The sequence below is a fragment of the Symphodus melops genome (genome assembly GCF_947650265.1).
Source record: "Symphodus melops genome assembly, chromosome: 14".
In the NCBI taxonomy this organism is placed as follows: domain Eukaryota; kingdom Metazoa; phylum Chordata; class Actinopteri; order Labriformes; family Labridae; genus Symphodus; species Symphodus melops.
The window spans coordinates 17,176,051-17,195,985 of NC_136704.1; the positions used below are offsets into that span (position 1 = coordinate 17,176,051).

General features: G+C 42.7%; 2 protein-coding genes across 3 annotated transcripts in view; one reads left to right on the top strand and one right to left on the bottom strand.

The window, feature by feature from the left end:
* map3k22 (mitogen-activated protein kinase kinase kinase 22) overlaps positions 1-19,935 on the top strand; it is a 38,613-nt gene that overhangs the window by 16,108 nt on the left and 2,570 nt on the right. Inside the window, exons 4-17 of one of the 2 annotated variants that reach the window (XM_079361756.1) lie at positions 2,763-2,875; positions 4,288-4,325; positions 7,473-7,572; positions 8,391-8,507; positions 8,836-8,950; positions 10,802-10,935; positions 11,407-11,480; positions 12,461-12,522; positions 14,063-14,134; positions 14,701-14,865; positions 15,763-15,911; positions 16,030-16,161; positions 18,259-18,388; positions 19,561-19,738. In XM_079361756.1, coding sequence (XP_079217882.1) covers positions 2,763-2,875; positions 4,288-4,325; positions 7,473-7,572; positions 8,391-8,507; positions 8,836-8,950; positions 10,802-10,935; positions 11,407-11,480; positions 12,461-12,522; positions 14,063-14,134; positions 14,701-14,865; positions 15,763-15,911; positions 16,030-16,161; positions 18,259-18,388; positions 19,561-19,738 — 1,579 coding nt within the window. The remainder of the gene's footprint in view (positions 1-2,762; positions 2,876-4,287; positions 4,326-7,472; positions 7,573-8,390; positions 8,508-8,835; positions 8,951-10,801; positions 10,936-11,406; positions 11,481-12,460; positions 12,523-14,062; positions 14,135-14,700; positions 14,866-15,762; positions 15,912-16,029; positions 16,162-18,258; positions 18,389-19,560; positions 19,739-19,935) is intronic. The other variant, XM_079361757.1, reaches the window with a different exon arrangement.
* inhbaa (inhibin subunit beta Aa) overlaps positions 3,512-19,935 on the bottom strand; it is a 267,804-nt gene continuing 251,380 nt past the window's right edge. Inside the window, exon 3 of the transcript XR_013780621.1 lies at positions 3,512-3,525. The gene's annotated coding sequence lies outside the window, so the exon portion shown is untranslated. The remainder of the gene's footprint in view (positions 3,526-19,935) is intronic.

Sequence of the window (19,935 nt, forward strand, 5' to 3'; positions counted from 1 at the left end):
CATTAAGGTTTGTTTTTATTGCATTTTAAGTTACATATTCAGGAATGTAAGTCCTCCTACCTGTCTGCACTGTGGGTGTAACTTGTGTTATCTCTTAGCCTTATTTAGCTCCTCTATAAGAGGAGGGAGTGTGCCGGTCATTCCTCACTTTACTCCTGCTGCTATCAATGGCTTTTCCAAACAGGACCTCTCCCTGTGTGGTGAGCTGCTGATGTGGTTGAACATCTGCTAATGTTCGCTGGCTTGATGGTGTGGAGGGTTGCCTGAATGCCTGGTAGGATCCTGTGAAAAATACATTCAAGGGAGAGCAGCTGAATAATAAATGTGCTGCTGCTGTTTTTACATCGCTTTTTTGATTTCACCGACACATTAACTGAATATATTCATCCACGTTTTAGACAACTGACAGCATCTTAAAATGGAATATTTTGGGGCGCTGGTGGCGCTGTGGCAGCGTGCACGTCCCCATGCAGCGAGGCTATAGTCCCCACGCGGGCGGCTCGGGCTCACGTCCGGCCTGTGGCTCCTTTTCTCGCATGTCGATCCCCACTCTCTCTGCCTGATATCCATTTGTCCACTGTCCTCCCTCTATAATAAAGGCAGAAATGCCCAAAATAAATCTTTAAATAAATGGAATATTTTCCAATTCTGCAGAAACTTCCTCTAAAATTCTTCTCTAAAATCATTGACCTGAGTAGAAACAAATGTGGCAAATTATTCATGATGATTGTATTGACACCTGATTGTAATTTCAGGTGCAGTTTTTTTTTTTTTCATTAAGAAAACCATAAACATGCAGATCTGACAGTGGATTCCTGAATCCGGATTATGATCAGGATTACTATTTTGGATAGTTAATACAGTTTGTAAAGCAAAAACTGTTTTTTTTGTTTTGTTTTACATAAAGAAGGATTCTAATGTTTGCCACCAGGTGAGATTAACAGATCAGAAGGAGAAATACTTTAATTATCAGAGACACTTGGTTGTTATGGCTTCTTTTTTACACAATATATGTAAAAGTACAACATTATATACAGAAATATGGAATAAAAATGAGAGTGAAAAAAGCCAGTGTTTGATGAAATGAAGCCATGTACGAAAGCATTCATAATACAAACTGAAGAAATAAATAATATAAAGAAAACACAGTAGTGAGCAGGAGAGATATTACACATCAGGCTCAATGTTAGACTTAGAGTCAATGAAAATACATGATATACTGTTCAATGGAGGAGTTTACAGTTGTAAAGGGTGACAGGAGTCCAGGGACAGACAGAGTACCAGTCTCGCCCTGGATGTGGCTTTGTTAGCACGTCATGGAGTGGGAGGGAGACATTGTCCAAAAGGTCACGTAACTCAGACAGGTGTTTTGGAACTTGGTTTATAAAAGGGAGGCAAAGAGATCACCGGTATTACATGGATTCAGCATCGAGAGAGAATCTGAGATTTGATGGTCAGTAACGAGATTGAGAAAGGAGTCGGTTAGTTTGTGTTTTTGTGTCTGCGTCCCCCGGGTGAACCTTAACTGACCCGGCCTCTCTGTCGGCTAACAGCTGGCCACGAGCACTGTGTCGCAGGGATCGAGATCAAATGGCACCTCAGAGCCCATCTGCTGCCCGCACTATCATAACACACACACGCTCTGTGAATAACATTCCCAGAGGTGTTTCAAACACACAGCTCTCTTTTATTTCGAAGAATGCAGTCTTTCCTGCAGGTGCTGTTTGCGTTGCAGAGCACACACCTGGCCTGGTTTCCTTGTGAGCGAGATGTGTGTGTGTGCGCGTGTTGTTATAATGAATGCACCAGGGGGCTCATGTGAGAGGCCGACAGGAGCCGAGGTCAACGACCTCCTCTTTATTTTGTAATCACTGCACTCGGATAATTGGTTCTATTAAAGTCTCTTGATATGGTAATGCCTGACATGCTCATCTGCATGATTGCCCCCTTTACACAGGAGAGGGTGCGTTTGTGAGCGCGTGCGGCGAAACGTGCAAAGCGAGAGAAAAGAAGTGGAGAACTGTGAAGATGCCGAGTGTTTTTTCTGAATGAAGTTGAAGGTTTTTAATGAACTATCCGCCCTGTCCCTTTAAGGAGCCAATTATGAGTATGAGACGCACTCGACTTTTTCTGTCAAAGTCAACAGCACGGTTCATGTTCGAAGCCTACAGACACTTCTGTTTAGTCGTGTTTGATGGCAAAAAAAATAAATAAAAATAAAGGTCAATGTCAGTCTGATTAAACTCAACAAAATGTGATCTAATGAATTATGCTCCTGAAGTCTCTCCATCGATTTAAATGTTTAGGACCAAAGCTCCAGGCTAGACACAAACGACCGCTCCCCCTCCTCCCCCCTCTCTCCCGCCACACACACACACACACACACACACACACACACACACACACACACACACACACACACACACACACACACACACACACACCATGACAGGCAGCAGACACACGCTGCATAATGAAGCACCTTTGCTCCTTCTCATTTTTTGCATGCAGACCATGCAGAGCTTCAGAGTGATCAGAATGACTTCATAGCATCAGAACTCTTCACCCAGACAAAATGTCAAAATCAGGGAACGTGTGGATGAAAGAGGGACACAAAGATTTAGCACAGCACAGAGAAGCTGTGTCTTTTCATCAAGAATTATGGAAGCAACATTTCATTACATTTCAGTTCCTGCTTTTTGAACCTCGAAAGGAGCGAAAGTGGTTTGAAACCACTTACGTGTGTGTTTTCTGTCTCTCAGATGACGAGGAGGCGCTGAACTCCATCATGAAGGACCTGGCAGCGCTGGGTCGCTGCTACACCCAACAGCACAACAGCCACAAACCGAAGAACAGAACCTTACTCTACAAGCAGGTACGCATGGCGTCCAGCTATACTGCATTTAAAGAGATACTACATCCAGAGTCCTGAAGTAGGCTGATAATGTTGGTTCTGAAGGATTTCTCATTTCCTAATAATGTAAAAAGTCAAACATTGTTATTATTTCATAGATTGAAAGAAAACTTGTCAGTCCAGAAGAGTCATATCTGAACTCAGACATATGAAACGGGTAAATTTAAAAAGGAAATCATAAATGGATCAACAGAGTCAGAGAAGATGTGATTTTTGACTTACTGCTGGTGCTCCTCCTTATTAAGTAATGGAGCTGTAAACTTTGAAAGTCACCTTTTAAACCCATAGGGCTCGAGAGTTTCATTCATTCAACTCCATTACGTTTTATTAACCAAACACAGCAGAGGCACAGCAGTGCTTTTAGGCTTAACTGTCACTCAGGGTTTAAAAAAACCTCAGCCTTAATTCCTTTTTAGATTTTTTTTCCTTTCCTTTTTTTTTTTTTTTGGACTGGACTTGAAGCTGCCAAAGTCAAGTGAAAGTTGTCCGAAAGCAGCTTATTGAGAGTCTAATTCGAACACATTATTATTTCATAAACCATAATGAAAGGTTGAGCTGTATTCAACAAATTGGATTGGAGTGCAAATTAAAAAAAAGAAGAAAAAAAAACACTCAAAAAAAGCAGTTGTGCTGATAGATGAACATCGTTTCCCTTTTAAAAAGTTGGAGAATATGTTATATAAATTGTCTAGATAAACTACATTTGCAAAAACAATCTCTCTTGACAGCCTTAAATGAATCTAAGGTCAAGAATCTGTTTAGGAGATCGGTAAAGAAATCCTCAGAAACGATCCCCTGACGTTTCTCTGGCAGCTCGTGACTGCACCTTCAGAGCAGACAGGCTCACCTTGCCTCTCTTCCTGAAGTGGTTTCCCCTCACGCAGTTGTTCGCTCTGTGGAATGATAATTTGCAGATCCTCTTAATGTTTATGATGAGACATAAACAAACAGTGCAGAGCACAGCGTTTCCTGTTCTATGAGTCGGGGACAAACCCCCTGATTCTGAACCAATGGCTTGCACTGATATGACATCAGTGCTTCAGCGTTTCTCGTCAGTTTATCGGCATGACCTCATAATGCAGACTTGCAGGCTCCTCCAGATTCCTGCTCGCTCGGATAGTGCCTTTTATAAATAGTGGACGTGCAAAGTGTTGTCTGCCATCTCTTGAGTTTAAGGTTACGGTTGTCTTTGTTTTACAGGACCAACTTCTCCAACAAAACCATGTACCACTTAAATGCTTAAAGCCAATGAAATTCATTGTGGAGCTTATTGTTGTCATGTGTTCAGCAGCCCAGATCCCACACACCACCATGAATCATTTTAACTTTCCACCGCCATAACTCCCCTCTGTTGTTATTTTTCCTCTCAACAGGATTTAAGAGTCAAGCTGGAGCATGAGAGAGAGAAACGGTACGTTGGAACCATCTGTATTGTTGTTTCTACATCTCTGTCCAAGTTTCTCCTCTTCAGCGTGGATCTTTTTTTTTTTTTTTGTTATGCTTTGCCATGCCTGGGATTTTGTGTCTGGTGGAAATCACTGTTACACAGCCAGAGTAGCATAAAGAGAGGGGGAAACATTCCTGCATTGACATTCAGCGGCGGTTTTGTGTTTCAGAATTGGATGGGCCGTTTGAGAAGGGAACAAAAAAAAAGGAAAAGAGGGAACAGAAGAGTGCCAAGTTTCAGTGTCCTGTCCTCCTCGGCACGCCCCAAATTAATACTCCCATCTTTTCCTCCGTCCTTCAAATCATTCTGACTTACTGAAGAGGCGAGGCATGGTTACACTTCCTCTGTCTGGAGATGGTCTCACGATCAATGTTTCCACCAAGGTGCCTCACAGTTTGTTTACAACATTGGAGCACTTTGAAAGCTTAGGCCACAGTATAAGCAGCACCGCTTTTAAATGGGTGAGGCTTTATTTGGTGTGGATCTGCGTTTGGTCTGTGGCGGCTCCATCGTGCCATGTATGGACACATGTGCGAGTCCCCCAGGTCTGGCCTTTAGAATTGCATCCTGGGAGACGGCCAAGTTCAGAGACGCACTTTGTCCACATTTAAACCATGTTCAACCACCCCTAAACACAGCAGTGTACTGTTCAAGTGGAAAAAAGCACCATCAGGAGATTGATCGGCGCGCACTTGAATAATTGTCTTAGCTCATCAGAGTACGGTCCAGATGTTGCTTCAGTGAGACTGAGATGAGGAAACGGCTCCTTCATCCTGCAGAATATGGTCTCACGTCGGGCCTCTTCACTTTTTTCACAGCTCTAATTGGCCACTGCTGTTGAAGAGACAAGTTTTTCATGTTCCTGTCTCTTTGAGTTTGTGTTTCTCTTTATCGCAGTCTTCTCTGTCTTTTTTTTTTTCACAAGCTCCTCTCACAGAAAAGACAGCTATTTTTTTTAATTCATTTTATAAATCACTCTGAATACACACTTATCTCCATTTGTTGTCGTGTTCTTGCTTTGTTGTTCTTGCCTGAGCAGTGCCTCTTTCGTTTTGATCTAGATCCTGTTTTTGAAATCAGGAGGAAACCATTAGGTACTAGGTGTAAAAGAATGATATCACATTGTAGTGATTGCACGACGTGCATATAAAATGTGTTTAATTAAATCTGCTCTGATCAACAGCTTTTGATAATAGTTGTAGGCATTTATTTTTTAGCAGAAAAAAAAGCTCTACAAAGCTGATGCACTTGTTTATAGTGGTCAAAAAATGTTAACAATCAGCTGGCAAACATTGTCGGCATATAGGTAGCTAATGAGCTCGCTGTTGTCATCAGGATTTGGTTGACCGATAGAGAGGCTGAGGTCAAATACATCACGGGTACAGAACTACAACCCCAAACTGAAGCTCTGCTGGAGCGAACGTCTAAATAAGATATTACAGTTAGCAAGTTAGTGAGTGAGCAAGCCACATGAACTTGATATGTGATCATTGATCCATCTCAGATTAGACTTCGTAGGTTCAGGGTCCTTTATACCTGCAACAAATGCAATAAAAACCTGCTCAAACACAAATTCAGAGCATTTTAAAGCCCTCTGTAAAGTTTAGTGAAAACATTTGATTAATTGAGAACACAGATCAAAGGTCTAGGAGAGCTGCGTTCACAGCATTCGAGGTATCGGGAGTCCCTGAGTCAGGATAACCATGTTGTATGTTCACAATGGAATCTGATCGGACTGTCCTTCTTTTTTTTGGCAAACTCTGAAGGTTTTTTGGCAGGAAACCCGAGCTGTGTGTCTCTCTCTACACCCCCCTCGGCTCTGCCTCAGGGTCTCCTGCCAGAGAGAGTAAAGGAACTGGGCCAGACTTTTTTTTTTTTCTTTCCCTGTGTATTTGATTGTGATTGTGTCCATGAGAGTAAAAGGAAAAGAGAAGAGAGTCAGTGTGCTGGGATGTGTGAAAGCAGTCTTTTTACTCTGCGAAGCTGTGTGTCAACATGCTCGCACTGAGGAAGGAAGGCCATATCTTTCGGAGCAGCATCCTCATACCCCCCCCCAACCCCCCTTCCACATCCCTCCAGCTCTTTATCAGGCACATCATCGGCGAGTATAAACAGAGATGTAGAGCGTTTAGCTCTGCTGCTGTTCGCCTCTGATCTGCAGGCCTCCCTATTCCCAGAATCCTCTCCTCAAATGAGGGAGCCGATGAGCAGTCATTAAGATAGGCAGAGCTTTGGCCTCTGATGAGGAAATGACGAGATGACGAGATGAAAACAAGTCCTTTTATCAGGATACTATAAAGAGATAGGCTACAAATTCTTCAAAAGCAGAGAGCAAAAGATAGCAGAAAAAAAATGCCGGGGAAATCTTTCTCTCTTTCTTTCTGTTTTATTTTGTCAGGTTGTCTCTTGTAATTTCTCTAAATATCTCTGTGTCTTTCACTCTGTCACTATTTAAAAGAAGAGGGAAAGACACACATCCTGCTGCTTTTGCTGCCTCTCCAGACCCCCCCCCCTTTCATACACACGCTTTTTTTTTCCTCTCAGGAACTTTCCCATCTGCCTTTGTGCTGGCTTAGTGGAGAGGCCCAGTGGTGTTGAAACAGCCACCGATGCACACACTGATTGGGAAGCACACTCATGCATGTAGAGTTTTACAAACATGCACGCCTCCATATATACACTCCCTACAAACACTGGCTGATAAGCTCAAAGTGTGCACACTCTGTCATACACGTAGGCCCTCGTAGGGGGTTATAGACTGGCACTGTCTGTTTTCATTCCATTGATTAATGCCCCTTTAGCATCAGCATGCTTCTCTCCTTGACCCAGCTGACCTGGCCATTTTTCCCTCTTGTTACCATAGAAACACAGTCATAAAATTGCCTAGGTAAGACTCTTATAGGGTCTTCCAGTCAACATTTATGTAGGAACACCAGTAAAACAATGAAGACCATGAAAGCTGCGAGCCATGTGCAGGTATAGCAGCTAGTCAGATACTAATACAGCTAAATTACAACTTCAGGTTGCATAATAGAGTCTGAGCTGCTAAAGCCAGGCACAACACTGGTTCCTACCAGCATCTTGACTATGTTACTATTTTTTGCCTCCCAGAATCATCCCGTTCCAGAGGCCGCTGAAGATCAAGGAGCTGCTGCAGAAGGTGACGGAAGCCTTTGGACAGCAGATGGACATGTACTTCATGGAAAAAGAGGTACAAGAAGAAAAAAGTGGACATGCTTTAAGATCCTTGGCCAATGTTAGGAATATACAATATCTTGCAAAAAGTACAAATCCCACAGACTGTTCTGCTTTTAATATTCCATATTCTCTTTTGTATAGCGCAGTGGTGTCCAAACCTTTTTTCTTGCGGGCCAAAATTGTCACGTTAGAATCGCTCACGGGCCATAGGGTTTTTTTTTTTTAAATATTGGAAGGAACTTTTTGTATTTTGACCTCCTTCAAAAAATAATGTAAATACACAAAAACTAATTGCAGTGGGAAACTGTTGTGTTCTAGTTTTTTGGAAAGAATAGTCAGGCTTTTATAGGTCTCCCTCGCTAACATGAAAAAGAAAAAAAAGAATGAAATATGCCATCTGATGAGGCCTGGGGCCAAAATCTTCTGATTCTTCGATTTGAAGTCAAGGGCCACAAACAATCCACTCAAGGGCCACAAATGGCCCCCGGGCCGCACTTTGGACACCCCTGGTATAGCGTCTCGAGACTACACTTGTTATGAAATGATACTATACAAGTAATGACTGGTTTTTACATTTAAAGATTTTTTTGATTTACGAAAAAGAGTAGTGAAAAAAAGCAGGCATCTGTTGGATACAGAATATAAGTTTCAAATTTTGCAGGTATGCGGGGGTTATGTATAGGAGCTATAATCACATTTTTTATTCTTAACAAGGTTTGAAATATGAACACAACCACTCTATCTTAAGCATACTGATGCTTGAACATGGCGCCATCATGTAATAATAGGGTACTTAAAGGTCATGTGCTGTATGTTTTCTTGTCCTTTTAGCTGCTGCTGCCCATGAAGACCCAGGAGGATCTAGATCAGGCAGTGCTGACGTTAGGCTGCAGCACAGGGACCAATGGGCTGCTCAGGATACTGCTAAAGACCCCCAAGAACAACCATGTAAGTTTCCAGTAGTGTACACTTTATTAAGACATTAAACTGATCCTTAGAGACACTGTAAGAGAACACAACAGGATTGATGTAAAACATTCATCACTTCATAAACTCTTTGTCACTTGCTGACAGAGTGAATTTGGTTGTATTGATTCATTCATCTTTTTAAATTAAAAGTCAGTTGCATCAGAGGTACTGTTTTCTAAACTTTCAGGAAGTTTCCTTACCGAAATGATGATGTAAAGAGACGATGATGTAATGCTTCGCTCATTTCCTCTCCCAATCCTGTTCTCTTTCTCCACTTCCAATTCTTTGTTTTTTTTTCTCTTTGTAGTACCTACAGGTGAACAGCAGGGACAAGCAGAGCGAGATGAAGTCCTCACGGTCTCTGGGAGATCTGAAGGGCTCCCTGCTCAAGGGCTCAGAGAGGGTGCGCAAACACTCGACAGGTGAGCTGGCACAATGAAACACAAGTGCACAGTCATTAACTTAGACTGTAATTAAAATACTGAAAAGCTCAATCAGGGTGTCATTTCTCCCTATCTCTATTCCTGAGAGGAGGTAGAAAATAAAAAAACAGAGTTGCAATAAAAACCTGCTGATGCAAAGATTTGTTTTCCACCTGGTAGGGCCTCAAGGGTGGGCTGTCAGTGTGAATTTACAGCAGAGAGTGATGCTGCTGTCATAGGAATGTTAATAACAAGACGAGGGACATGCTTTGTCAGAATGGAAAAATGCAAATTGAAGGTGGAATTGACAACTTTAACAGCCAGTGAGATGTCCGGTCAAAGCAAGGACAAGTCTCCATGTCCATACAAAGCAGCTCTCTGTCTGCTTTGTCTCCTTGATACATTATTAGTTAACGTGTTGATACTATGCTCAAAATGTCTAATTATCACCATACGGTATTAAGAAAGGGAAAGCTAGCTAACATTTTTTGAACACATAACAGGGAGGCTGTAGCCTTTACCCTGTTGTTCCAGTAACTAGCCGGCTGCTATTTGGTTTTTGTCAAAGGATAGAGCTAACTCAGAATATTTTTTTAACCCACTTATCTATTTGTTTGATTTGTATCTAAGTTGACATTAGCTAAGCTAACACGAAGACTGGAAATGGATGTTTCAAATAGTAATCAAATATGTTAGCTAGCTTAACTAATTAGCTAACAAGTAACATTTCTAGCTGTATTTAACATTAAACAATAATATTAATATCTCATTTCTTGCCAAGACACCCAAAGGCCCTTTGTCTTGTCATGTCACACTATTTGGCTGTATAATAAGGTAAAGTCTAGCACATTGTGTTGTCCCTCCTAACTTGTAAACTGGTAAAACAGCATGAAGGTATATTTTGCTGTACGAATTACTGAGCTCTCCCCTGTCTCCCATGTCAGGGTCTTTTCATACCCTTTATATCATGTCTGTCCAGGAAGGTCTATGTTTCTGTCTTCACTCAATCTCTTACACATGCCGAAATGACCAGCACACTGTTTCCTATTTTCATTTTCACATAGCAGCTGAAGCTCTTCATAATGGCTGTCAACGTCGTTCTGTCTCACGTTGCCTAAATAACATCAGCGCTGTCACCATCCCTGGTCATGTAGATTGTATAGAATTAACCGCCTCTCTCTCTCTCTCTCTGGATTCCCCCGCTAGCTGCCAGTCAGAGAGGCCGAGAGAGAGAGAGAGAGAAGTGGCGGGAGTGGTGACAGATGAGAGGTGACAGGAGAGCAGTCACAGTGGATGGTTGAGTGAAGATGTGATGTGAGCCTGGGCACCTCGATGACGCATGGCAGAGACAGGGAAAGGAGACGGTGCCGAAAGACAAAGAAAGACACTGATCTGTAAAGAAAAGTAGTTTCAGTTAGAAATTAGACTGTTTATTCTGGTATTCAGCCAGTTTTTACATCTTGTTACCTTTTGGCCTGTGTGCAAGTGTTCAGTTAACAACAGTCAGACTTTCAATTCTCACTATGTCAAGGACGAGTATTCAGTCACTGCTGTAGTTGGGGCAGAGCGTTTGTCATAGTAATTGAGGTTAGAGGTGGCGGCAGTGTGGTTTTGTAAATCATTTCTCATAGCCTGGCACAGTTGAACTCGTAACCATGAATAATACGATGATGCTGTTTTCTTCCCTCTGCCCCCTTTCCTCTCTTCATCATCGTCCCTTTTTACTTCCTCCATTCCTTCTTTCCTCCGTTTCCTGATTTTACCCTTTTCCTCGTGCACTTAACTCCTCATTCTCATGGCATTCTTTCTCCTACCTGTCCACCCTTTTTTTTTTTTTTTAAACTTTCACAGGTTCCCTTCACACAGGTCGGACATCCCCGCCTCCAGGCAGTGTCCCTGAGGAGCAGCAGCAGATCGCCCGCCAGGGCTCCTACACCAGCATCCACAGTGAAGGGGAGTTCATCCCTGAGACCCAGCACCAGAATGTAAGAGCCTATCCAGAGGATAAATTGTTGTCACTGTTATTGATAACTACAAAAGAACGTTGACTGACTTATGATTGACCCAGCGTTTGGTTTGTGGTACAATCTGCATTGTTCTTAGTTTAAATACTCAACTCATAGTTGCAATATGAACATGCTATAACTCAGACAGTCCCAGTATATGAAAAAGCCATACACTTCGAATTTGGTCCTTTAAGAATGTCAGACCTGTGACTTGTAAGCATTTTTTACAATTATTATCAAGATGATTCGGACATTTGATCAAACAGAAGGTAACTTGTATAAAGACAGTGATAGAATAGAAAGCCTTTATTGTCTTTTCAAATTGTGCAACACAATTTGTTGAGTTGAGTACAGGCGTAAAACTCAAGATCTGTCTATCTGGCATAAAACTCTCTGACATGACAGCATCCTCAGTGACCCTCATTCTCTTTGTGTTTTTACATCTGCCAGATGTTGGATCCTTTCGGGAGCGCAGACAACTCACTGTCGAGCAGCTGTCAATCAATAGATCAAGCACTGGACAGGTGAGCCCTCATGCAGTGTGTGATTTATTACGCTTGTCCGTGTGGATTTATTTTTGTATGACACTCAAGTTATATTACAGGTCACAGTTATTTATTCTTGCTTTGTATCACAGTGTTCACACTTGAATATCATCTTATGTTTTGTGAAATTGCCCACAGAAGCTTAAAAAGGCTCTTGGTTTACTTTTTGTTTGAGTCTTCAAGGTTTGCAACGATCACTGACCCTGCCTGCAATATTGCCAATTTGGAAAAAAGGAATCAGGTTTCTTTGTTGTTGCCATGACCACAAAACTCTTATCTTGACGCCTGGATTCCTCTGTTATCATGAGAGAAGGATAACAGAGACTGAGTGGGAGACGTAGAAGTGTGAGCAAGAACACACTGCATTAGAGGAAAAACTGAGCCGGAAAATGAAAAGTGGTGAAAAGGGGAGAGTGGGGGGGAGGGAGAAAATATTGAATGTAATCCAAAGGGAAAGAGAAAAATGAGAGAGAGAGAGAGAGTGAAGGAGAGAGAGAGTAGGACGGAAACAGCTCTACCTGCACAAGGCTTATCTGGGCTCCAGGCTGCAGAACAATGGCAGGAAACAAGTGCATGGAACTTTTCCCTCCGAGCGGGCATGCGTGCCCCTTATCCAGGGTCTCGTGGCCCCGCGCCGCCCTGCGGTCAGCAGAGACGTCACTCTCTGTTGAGCCGGCGTTGCAGGGCTGGCTTACAGACAGCTGGGGGAGGGGGCCTGAACGCCAACGCATTAAATGACAGAAGGTTTATTCTCCAACTTGCCTCCACAAAAAAATGAACTTTCAATTTCAAAGACGCTGGAATGCAAAGCAATTTCAAGGCTTTTCTTGCTGCTTTATTTCTGGCGTTTCAGCTCAGCTGTGTCGGCCAGACTCCTTTTTGAAGATAAGGGAGAAATTAGAAGATGAAGTAATAAACTATTTTCAACCGTTCCCCTCCTTTTTCTCTTGTCTTTTCAGTCCTCCATTCTCACAGAACAACCGGGACAATAATTACTTGAACCTCAACTATGAATACAAAGGTAAGACGGGCGGAATCTGCAGCAGAAAGCTGTGCTGTTGAGTTAACTCTCAAACATTAAACAGGGAGATTAAAAGTAGGAATGTTAAAGTTTGTATCTGTTTTTACTTTTTTTGATTGTGCTGTAATTATAACCACCCAAGTAGATTCACAAAAAGAGAACTAAAGCTCTGTTCATGCAGCTCCTGATAAGCTGAGACGTTTCTCATTAAAAATGCCCTCAGGGAGATGGTATTATTAGATGGGAGTAAATACTTAAAATGAGGGATAGGATTTTGGGGAGATATTTCAAATCTTGCTTGTGTTTTTACATCTCAGGAGCTGATGAAAGGAGTGTGATAGCATCACATCCTGCTTTATATTCCACAAACACTCCACTGTGCACCCTTTGTCCATCTCCTTCACTCACTCCTTTTTTTTCCTCTTTGTCTGCATTTTTGTTTTCAGACTCCACTCCCTAAAAGACATTGCTCCTTTCCCGTCTTTTTATGATGATTTTCCTGCCCCCCCCCCCCACTTGCTTGTCTCGTCCCTGTCCCCTCGGCTCCATGTCTGTGCCTTTTCCTTCAGAACACAGATCAAAAGCGGCAGGATGACAGATAATGCCAAATTAATCCTCGTAAACGAGGATAACACGGCAATCTGGTCATTTTTTATTTTTTTCCCTTGCACCCACCTCCCGTGCTGTCCATTTTTTTTATTTTATAAAAATCGGAGTGATGCACGTTGTATATACAGGCTGGACGTGTGAATGTTTCATATAGCTGCAGCCATACTTGAGCACTCACATGGGCACGTATGCACGTGCAAACACATGCATACACGCGCTCTTCTCCCTCCCAGATGTAAAAGCTGTGTGGCCCTTCCTGCTGAGAGCTACAGCATTTGTTTACCATTCCCTGTGAGTAGATTTTTCCTCTCCATCCCGCGCTGCCAAACACAAAAAATAACTCCCGTCTCCGTGGGATACGGCCACAAAAACAGCGCAAGGGGAGGCAGTCATCTGACAGAACAGCTGCTTTCAATTGCGAGTGGCTCCACTACTCTCCATTCAGTGTGTGTGTGTGTGTGTGTGTGTGTGTGTGTGTGTGTATGTATGTGTGTGTGTGTGTGTGTGTGTGTGTGTGTATGAGAGAAAGACTGTCGGCGCTCGTCTGCGTCAGCAGTGCTCCCCACCTGCCTTTAGTTACTGCTCCACTGGGTTCAGCGCTAAAAGGCTAAGCTAGCACACATTAACTGCTCTCACTTTTTCTGACTTGGCTGCAGCCAGGCGATACAACCGCTCTGTTTCAGCGTGTGAAAAGCTGTCCTCCATCCTGCTGCTTTTGATTTGAACACAAGCGATGAAGTGTCTGTCAGATGTGATCACTTCAAACTGTTCTCCTCATCATGCCTGTGTTTATAACAAGCTCCAAGCAATTTATCTTTTATTCTTCAACTGGAGATGTGACGCTAACTATAAAACATACACATGAAGTGGAAATTGTTGCTTATTCATTTACGTCCATATTAACAGCTCTGCTTCGTTGCTCCCTCTGCAGGACGCCATGGAAAAGGAGGGACTTTCCCCCGCCAGTTCCAGTTGCCCAATCGCAGCAAGGATTACGGAGACCGTAAGAAACCGGCTTTGCTCGAGCAGTAACAACAACACTTTGACTGCACAGATTAAACCGATTGTGTCACTATTTAAAACAGGACAACACAGACAGAAAAGACACTCCCATCTGATCACATTTATTTTAATCAGTGGAAAATTCATCATTTTCTAAATAGTTTAAAGTCTTGTTCTCCGCTTGGGCCTTCTTTTGCTCTCTGGGTAGATTTGGTACATAAAGTTCTGGCTTGCTGTCCAAGGCAGCTGCTAGTAATTGCTTACTCAGAGGCTAACCTTGGCTAGCAGTGATTTACGTTTCCCTGCGGTGAACCCAAACTTGTATAAAAACACAGCGCCCTGCTTCCTGTCTTAGGGGAAGTGGGACTGAGTGGCGAGAGGCACTCTGCTCCGGCTGGCCCTAAGTCTTTGGCTGAGAGCTCGCTGTACTGTATCCACAACACCTGTAATGAAAAAAAAGAAGAGAAAAAAACAGTGCGAAAATCACGAACAGTAAAAACAAGAGAAGAAATGGTCCGTGTGCACGGTCATTAATATGTCTCTTTCTCTTTATATGTGTGTTTTCAGGTCGTAGGACACTTCCGCGCAGCTTCATGCCGCAAGAGAACCTGTTTCAGCTGGTTCCTTCCAGTCGCACACGGAGCTACAATGGTGAAAGTACGCTGCAGTACAGCGACCTGCGCTCCCTGGGCCGCACTGCTGACAAAAGCTGCCAGCGTGGGACAGCCAAGTGTAAGTGGTGCTTTTAAGATGTGGAAAAAAAAGTTTTTTAAATGAAGTAACAAACAAGACCCAAAGAAAATAAACGCAGTCCTAAACGTACTGAACTTCTGAGTTATTGTACAAATAGTACAGCGCCCTCGGTGCACAGCCACATCTAAACTAAAATACAAATTTGCACTAAAATCATGAAAAAAAAAGAGCGATATGGGTTCATAAAAGACTGACCTAATACTTTGGATTTCAAAACGTGGTTTGTCATTATGGTTAGCAGAAAACATGAAATATGTGCATAAATACTGTGTGCCGTTCATAACGTGTAAAAGGGAGTGGAGATGAAGTACAGTAAAAATGTAAATCACAGTAGGCACAAGTTCCCTGTCCTCATCTTATCACAGGCTCACATCTGCCATCATTTAGTCCTCAGTTTGCATTTTCCACAAACCGTCTTTGTCATTGAACTGAAGCTCAGCTCAGCAGTCTGTGGTCGCCGTGTCTGTCTCTGTTGTCCTTCTCACCCACACACGACCAAACAGTCTAACCCCTGACCACAAAGAAAGTCTCAGTCTGCTCTGAGCCTGTGGAGATGAGAGTCGCTGCGACGCTCTCTCGAGGTTTGTCAACTTTCTGTTGGCTGAGCTTGGTTTTACTCAGATATCAGGGGCTTCCCATTCTGAGAGGGTCTGCGGTGGGAATTATTTAACGACCCTGCGGTGGATTTGACGTCTGGCTTCGTTAAAGTTACTGCACGAGTTTGAGTTGGATTTTGTGGTGGATTTTGACACATGCCTCAGTGGTTCAGTGTTTGCTTGAATCAGTATATCACAGTGGATCTGTCATCCTCTGGGGGGCTCAGCTACAAAATGAATTACTGCTGGGTTTTCATCATGTGGTGTCTTGTTTCTGCAGCGCCGCGGGCGCCAGTCAACTGGCGACAAGGAAAGCTCCTGGGGCGCGGTGCGTTTGGGGAGGTCTACCTCTGTTATGACGCCGACACAGGCCGTGAGCTGGCTGCCAAGCAGGTTCCCTTTGACCCCGATTGTCAAGAAACCAGCAAGGTGAGAGAGCACATCATAAGTCCCTTACAGGATTATTTCAGGGCAGTGATTTATTGTTGTTTTAATATAATTCAGAATTTTGTCACGTTTTTCTTAATTCAACCGCTCTTTTCTGCAGGAGGTGAACGCACTCGAGTGTGAGATCCAGCTGCTGAAGAATCTGCGTCATGAGCGGATAGTTCAGTACTACGGTTGTCTTCGGGATCTCGAACAGAGGAAACTCACCATTTTTGTCGAGTTTATGCCTGGGGTGCGTATTCTGCAGGGGAGACGTCACATGCAGCTCACAATCAAGGAAGCAATCCTAATAAACGACGTCTGAGAATGTCACATTGTTGTATTAGCCGTACACACCTTTCAACACAAACATTAGTTCAAACCCAAAGAAGCTACGTGTGCTTTAAAAAAAACAATTCTGGAAAGCTGTCATTAATCCTGTCCTTTGTGGCTGATGTCAGCAGAGCAGCTCAGTTTATGAGATCATTTTCTTACTAAATGAGCGCTTTAATGAGCCACTGTCGCCCGTGCACCCCGTCACTGCGCCTGTTTGTAATATTTCTGTGACTTCTTTTTTTACTCTGAGTGGTGTTGAGCGGCTTAGTCACACATTGTCTGGAACTTGGAAATGTTTATGTTACACTGGAGTTTGCTGGCAGAGGCGGGTGGGGAGGTGACAAAAGTCAAGTCGGTGTGTGTGACTGCTCGGCACGACTGCACCGCTGTAGCTGACCGATAACGCTGTAGCTCCCCTCGGGGGTGGGGGGAGGGGGGGGGGTGGGGGGGTGGCATCCCAGGTGTTAGATCTTTAGCTCTTGAGGAAATGAAAGGAAATGCAAGACGTCGGAGAAAATTGAGCACATTTCTTTCCGCACGTTTGTTTGATTGGTTTTGGTGCTTCAAAATCTGCTCAGAGGCTGCTTTTATAATAAAACAAACTAAAACAGCTTCAGCTGGAAATGTTCTTGTGACTGTGCAACAACATTTCCCTTAAAGTCATTGTTATTGTAGATAACAATGATTGATTGCACACTGGGGATGGGGATAATAGTGGTGTAGCAGTTTAATGTTGTCCTGTCTTGTGAGATACATTTTTTGATTCCTTGGTTAATTTGATATAATACGACGCTCTGAACAGTTTCTCCAGATCTGACTTACTGCATAAACTACTTCATGATTCCTTATGGTTGCTTTTAGGAAGTGATGAGGGTAATGTGAAAAAAATGTTGAATTCTTTTGTCAGATATTGGGATGTTATTTAATGCAATATGTCAGTTAATTGCTGTATCATGATATCATCTTGGACTGCATCTCGTATAGTTTCGTAAGTTAGGGTTAGCCTAACCCTAACCCTAGCCTCCCTTCGGAAAAATTATTATGTTGACCTTGATTCGGCCCTTTAATTATAAAAAAAACAAAAAAAACAAATGTAAAAACATTAAAACTAATTATAATATTAAGATACAAAGCCAAGATCAGTGAATTGGGCTAAACATTGATTATCAGAAGATTACTATTTTGTTCACAGGCCTTTAAGTCAAACCATGAGCTATGTCTGTTTTTAAGCGAGGTTACCAGAGAGGTAAAACAAAAGAACTTTAAAAGGGTCCAGCTGAGAGAAAATGTGTCGAAATCAACGTTATGTTAAGTAAAACATAACCTAGTTCTAGTTCGGGTTTAGAAGGTGCATTGTTAAAGCACCTATGAGGAACTTGCAGTTTGTGTTGAGTTTGGTGCCCCCCTGTGGACAAAACTAACTATTCCCTCTTGATAACTTTCATCCTGTGTACAGTAGGGGATTTTCAGTGATAAAAAAATAAATAAATACAAGTCAAATACAAATCAAGTTTTTCCTAGCAGTCGAGACTATCACTCATGAAGAATCTACCTGTTATAATAATAAAAATAAAAAAAATCTGGATTCTGCTGTTAATCACTTCATCTGACACCTACCCCCCAATGCTGTGTCAGGCATTAAAAAATACCCATAAAGAAATAATCAGCCGATATGCTGGTGCTCTTATTTGCTGTTTTAGCTCATAGAAAGGGGTCAGTATTAAGTTCTGTTTTTAAATAACAAGCTAAAAACTCCTCACTGCAGCTTTAACATATTAACAGGTAAACATCCAGAAACTTGTCATTCACTTTCTTTTTAAAATCTGGACCCTAATATTAATTCTGTATCATAAAAAAGTATACACACACGTTTTCACGTTACAGCTGTGGAAAAAAATCTTAGCTAACACTGCAGCCAATACAGCAATTTGTAAAAAAAATAAAAAAAATATTCTGAGCTCCAATCATCGTCTCACATCCGCCTCTGTTTTTCTGTCTTTTTCTTTGTCTTCAGGGCTCAATAAAAGACCAGCTCAAAGCCTACGGGGCCCTCACTGAGAAGGTGACGAGGAGGTATACCAGGCAGATCCTCCAAGGAGTCTCCTACCTGCACAGCAACATGATTGTACACAGAGACATCAAAGGTAAAGGAAAAATGAAAGCGAGCAAAGGTCAGGGAAGGAGTTTAATTGGATTTGTAACCCACTCTTGAGACATGGACGTGGCTGGCAGTGTTTGAACGTAGCTGTACGATCGTTCTGCAGCAACTGATGACTGAGAACACCACTGATTCATTCATTTCATCCTAGTCGACATTTCCTCATCTGCCGTCTACAGAAAGAGCCTGGAAAAAATGTGCTATTTTGAACTCCCCTTTGAGATATATTAGGGACTTCATGCTGGTGAAATCAGCCGGGCTAAAAATGTCCAACACCGGATGGAAAGGCTTTAGTTTGCCTGCCCGCAGCTTTAGGAGTCACTGCTTCGTTCAGCCGCAGCCAAGAAGAGGGAAATGTACCGTCTGGTGGGGAAAAAAGATAGTACGTCTCACCGGACACTGGCAGGCTCTATGGGAATACACGTGGGTGGGATTTTCCACTTAAAAATGCTCCTCATGTGTTATATATGATGTGTGTTCATTTCGCCACACAAGAGCTGCACTGTGTAAAGTAAAAAAAAGCTGTCAGCACATGCTGGTTTAAGACAGATCTTGGCATCACAGCCATGACATTTGACTATAAAGTTTTTTTTTGCAAATGTAACGTTCCAAGGAGTCTTAAATGGAGGGACCGTGATTTATTAGACTTTTCACATCCTCCCAACAAATGTGCCGGCAGTGGAAACACTTTGACAAAGTGAGAAGTTCACACTTTCAGTCTCTCAATCTCTGCTCTGCAGCCCTCAGTCCCTCAATGGGAGAGGAGACTGAGCAGTGACCTATGTAGCCTACATTAGTCACTGATCAAACAAGTGGAGCGTCTGGAGGAAACAGGATAGACTCGGCTCCACGTCAGAAAATAACTCAAGGAGAGGGAAAAAGGGTGTTGAGGTTTGATACACGTGGAGCAGACGGCTGAACCAATCTTTTATTTTCTGATTTGTTTAATGTGCTGAGGCATATTCCAATTTAAGACTTAAATCGTTCAGTTTTTCCACCATCACAGACTAGTGAAACAGGAAGAAAAATGTACCTTTCCCAAACTGGTACATTTAGTTTTTCGAACCACACTGTGACAGTACACAGACAGAAGGATACCTTCAGTCCTCAGGAGACTCTTGGATAGCTCTGAAATCATTTTTGTTTTCATTCCTCAAGGTGCTAACATCCTAAGAGACTCATCAGGGAACGTGAAGCTGGGAGACTTTGGAGCCAGCAAACGTATCCAGACCATCTGCATGTCTGGTACAGGAATCAAGTCTGTCACTGGCACCCCCTACTGGATGAGTCCTGAAGTCATCAACGGGGAGGGCTACGGCCGCAAAGCTGATGTTTGGTAAGGAAAACATCAGGGTGGACTGTAAGGAGGCCCAAAGGGGACAAAAGAGTGATATTTATTTTTCAGTGCAGGTAAAATTATCTGCTGTTTCTTTAAGAAGCAATATCGATGTGACCAGTTTGAAATGTCAGGAAGCAACTCTCAAGCTAACAATATTAAGTTGGAGGCTTTAAATAAGATCTCTTTTCTGCACT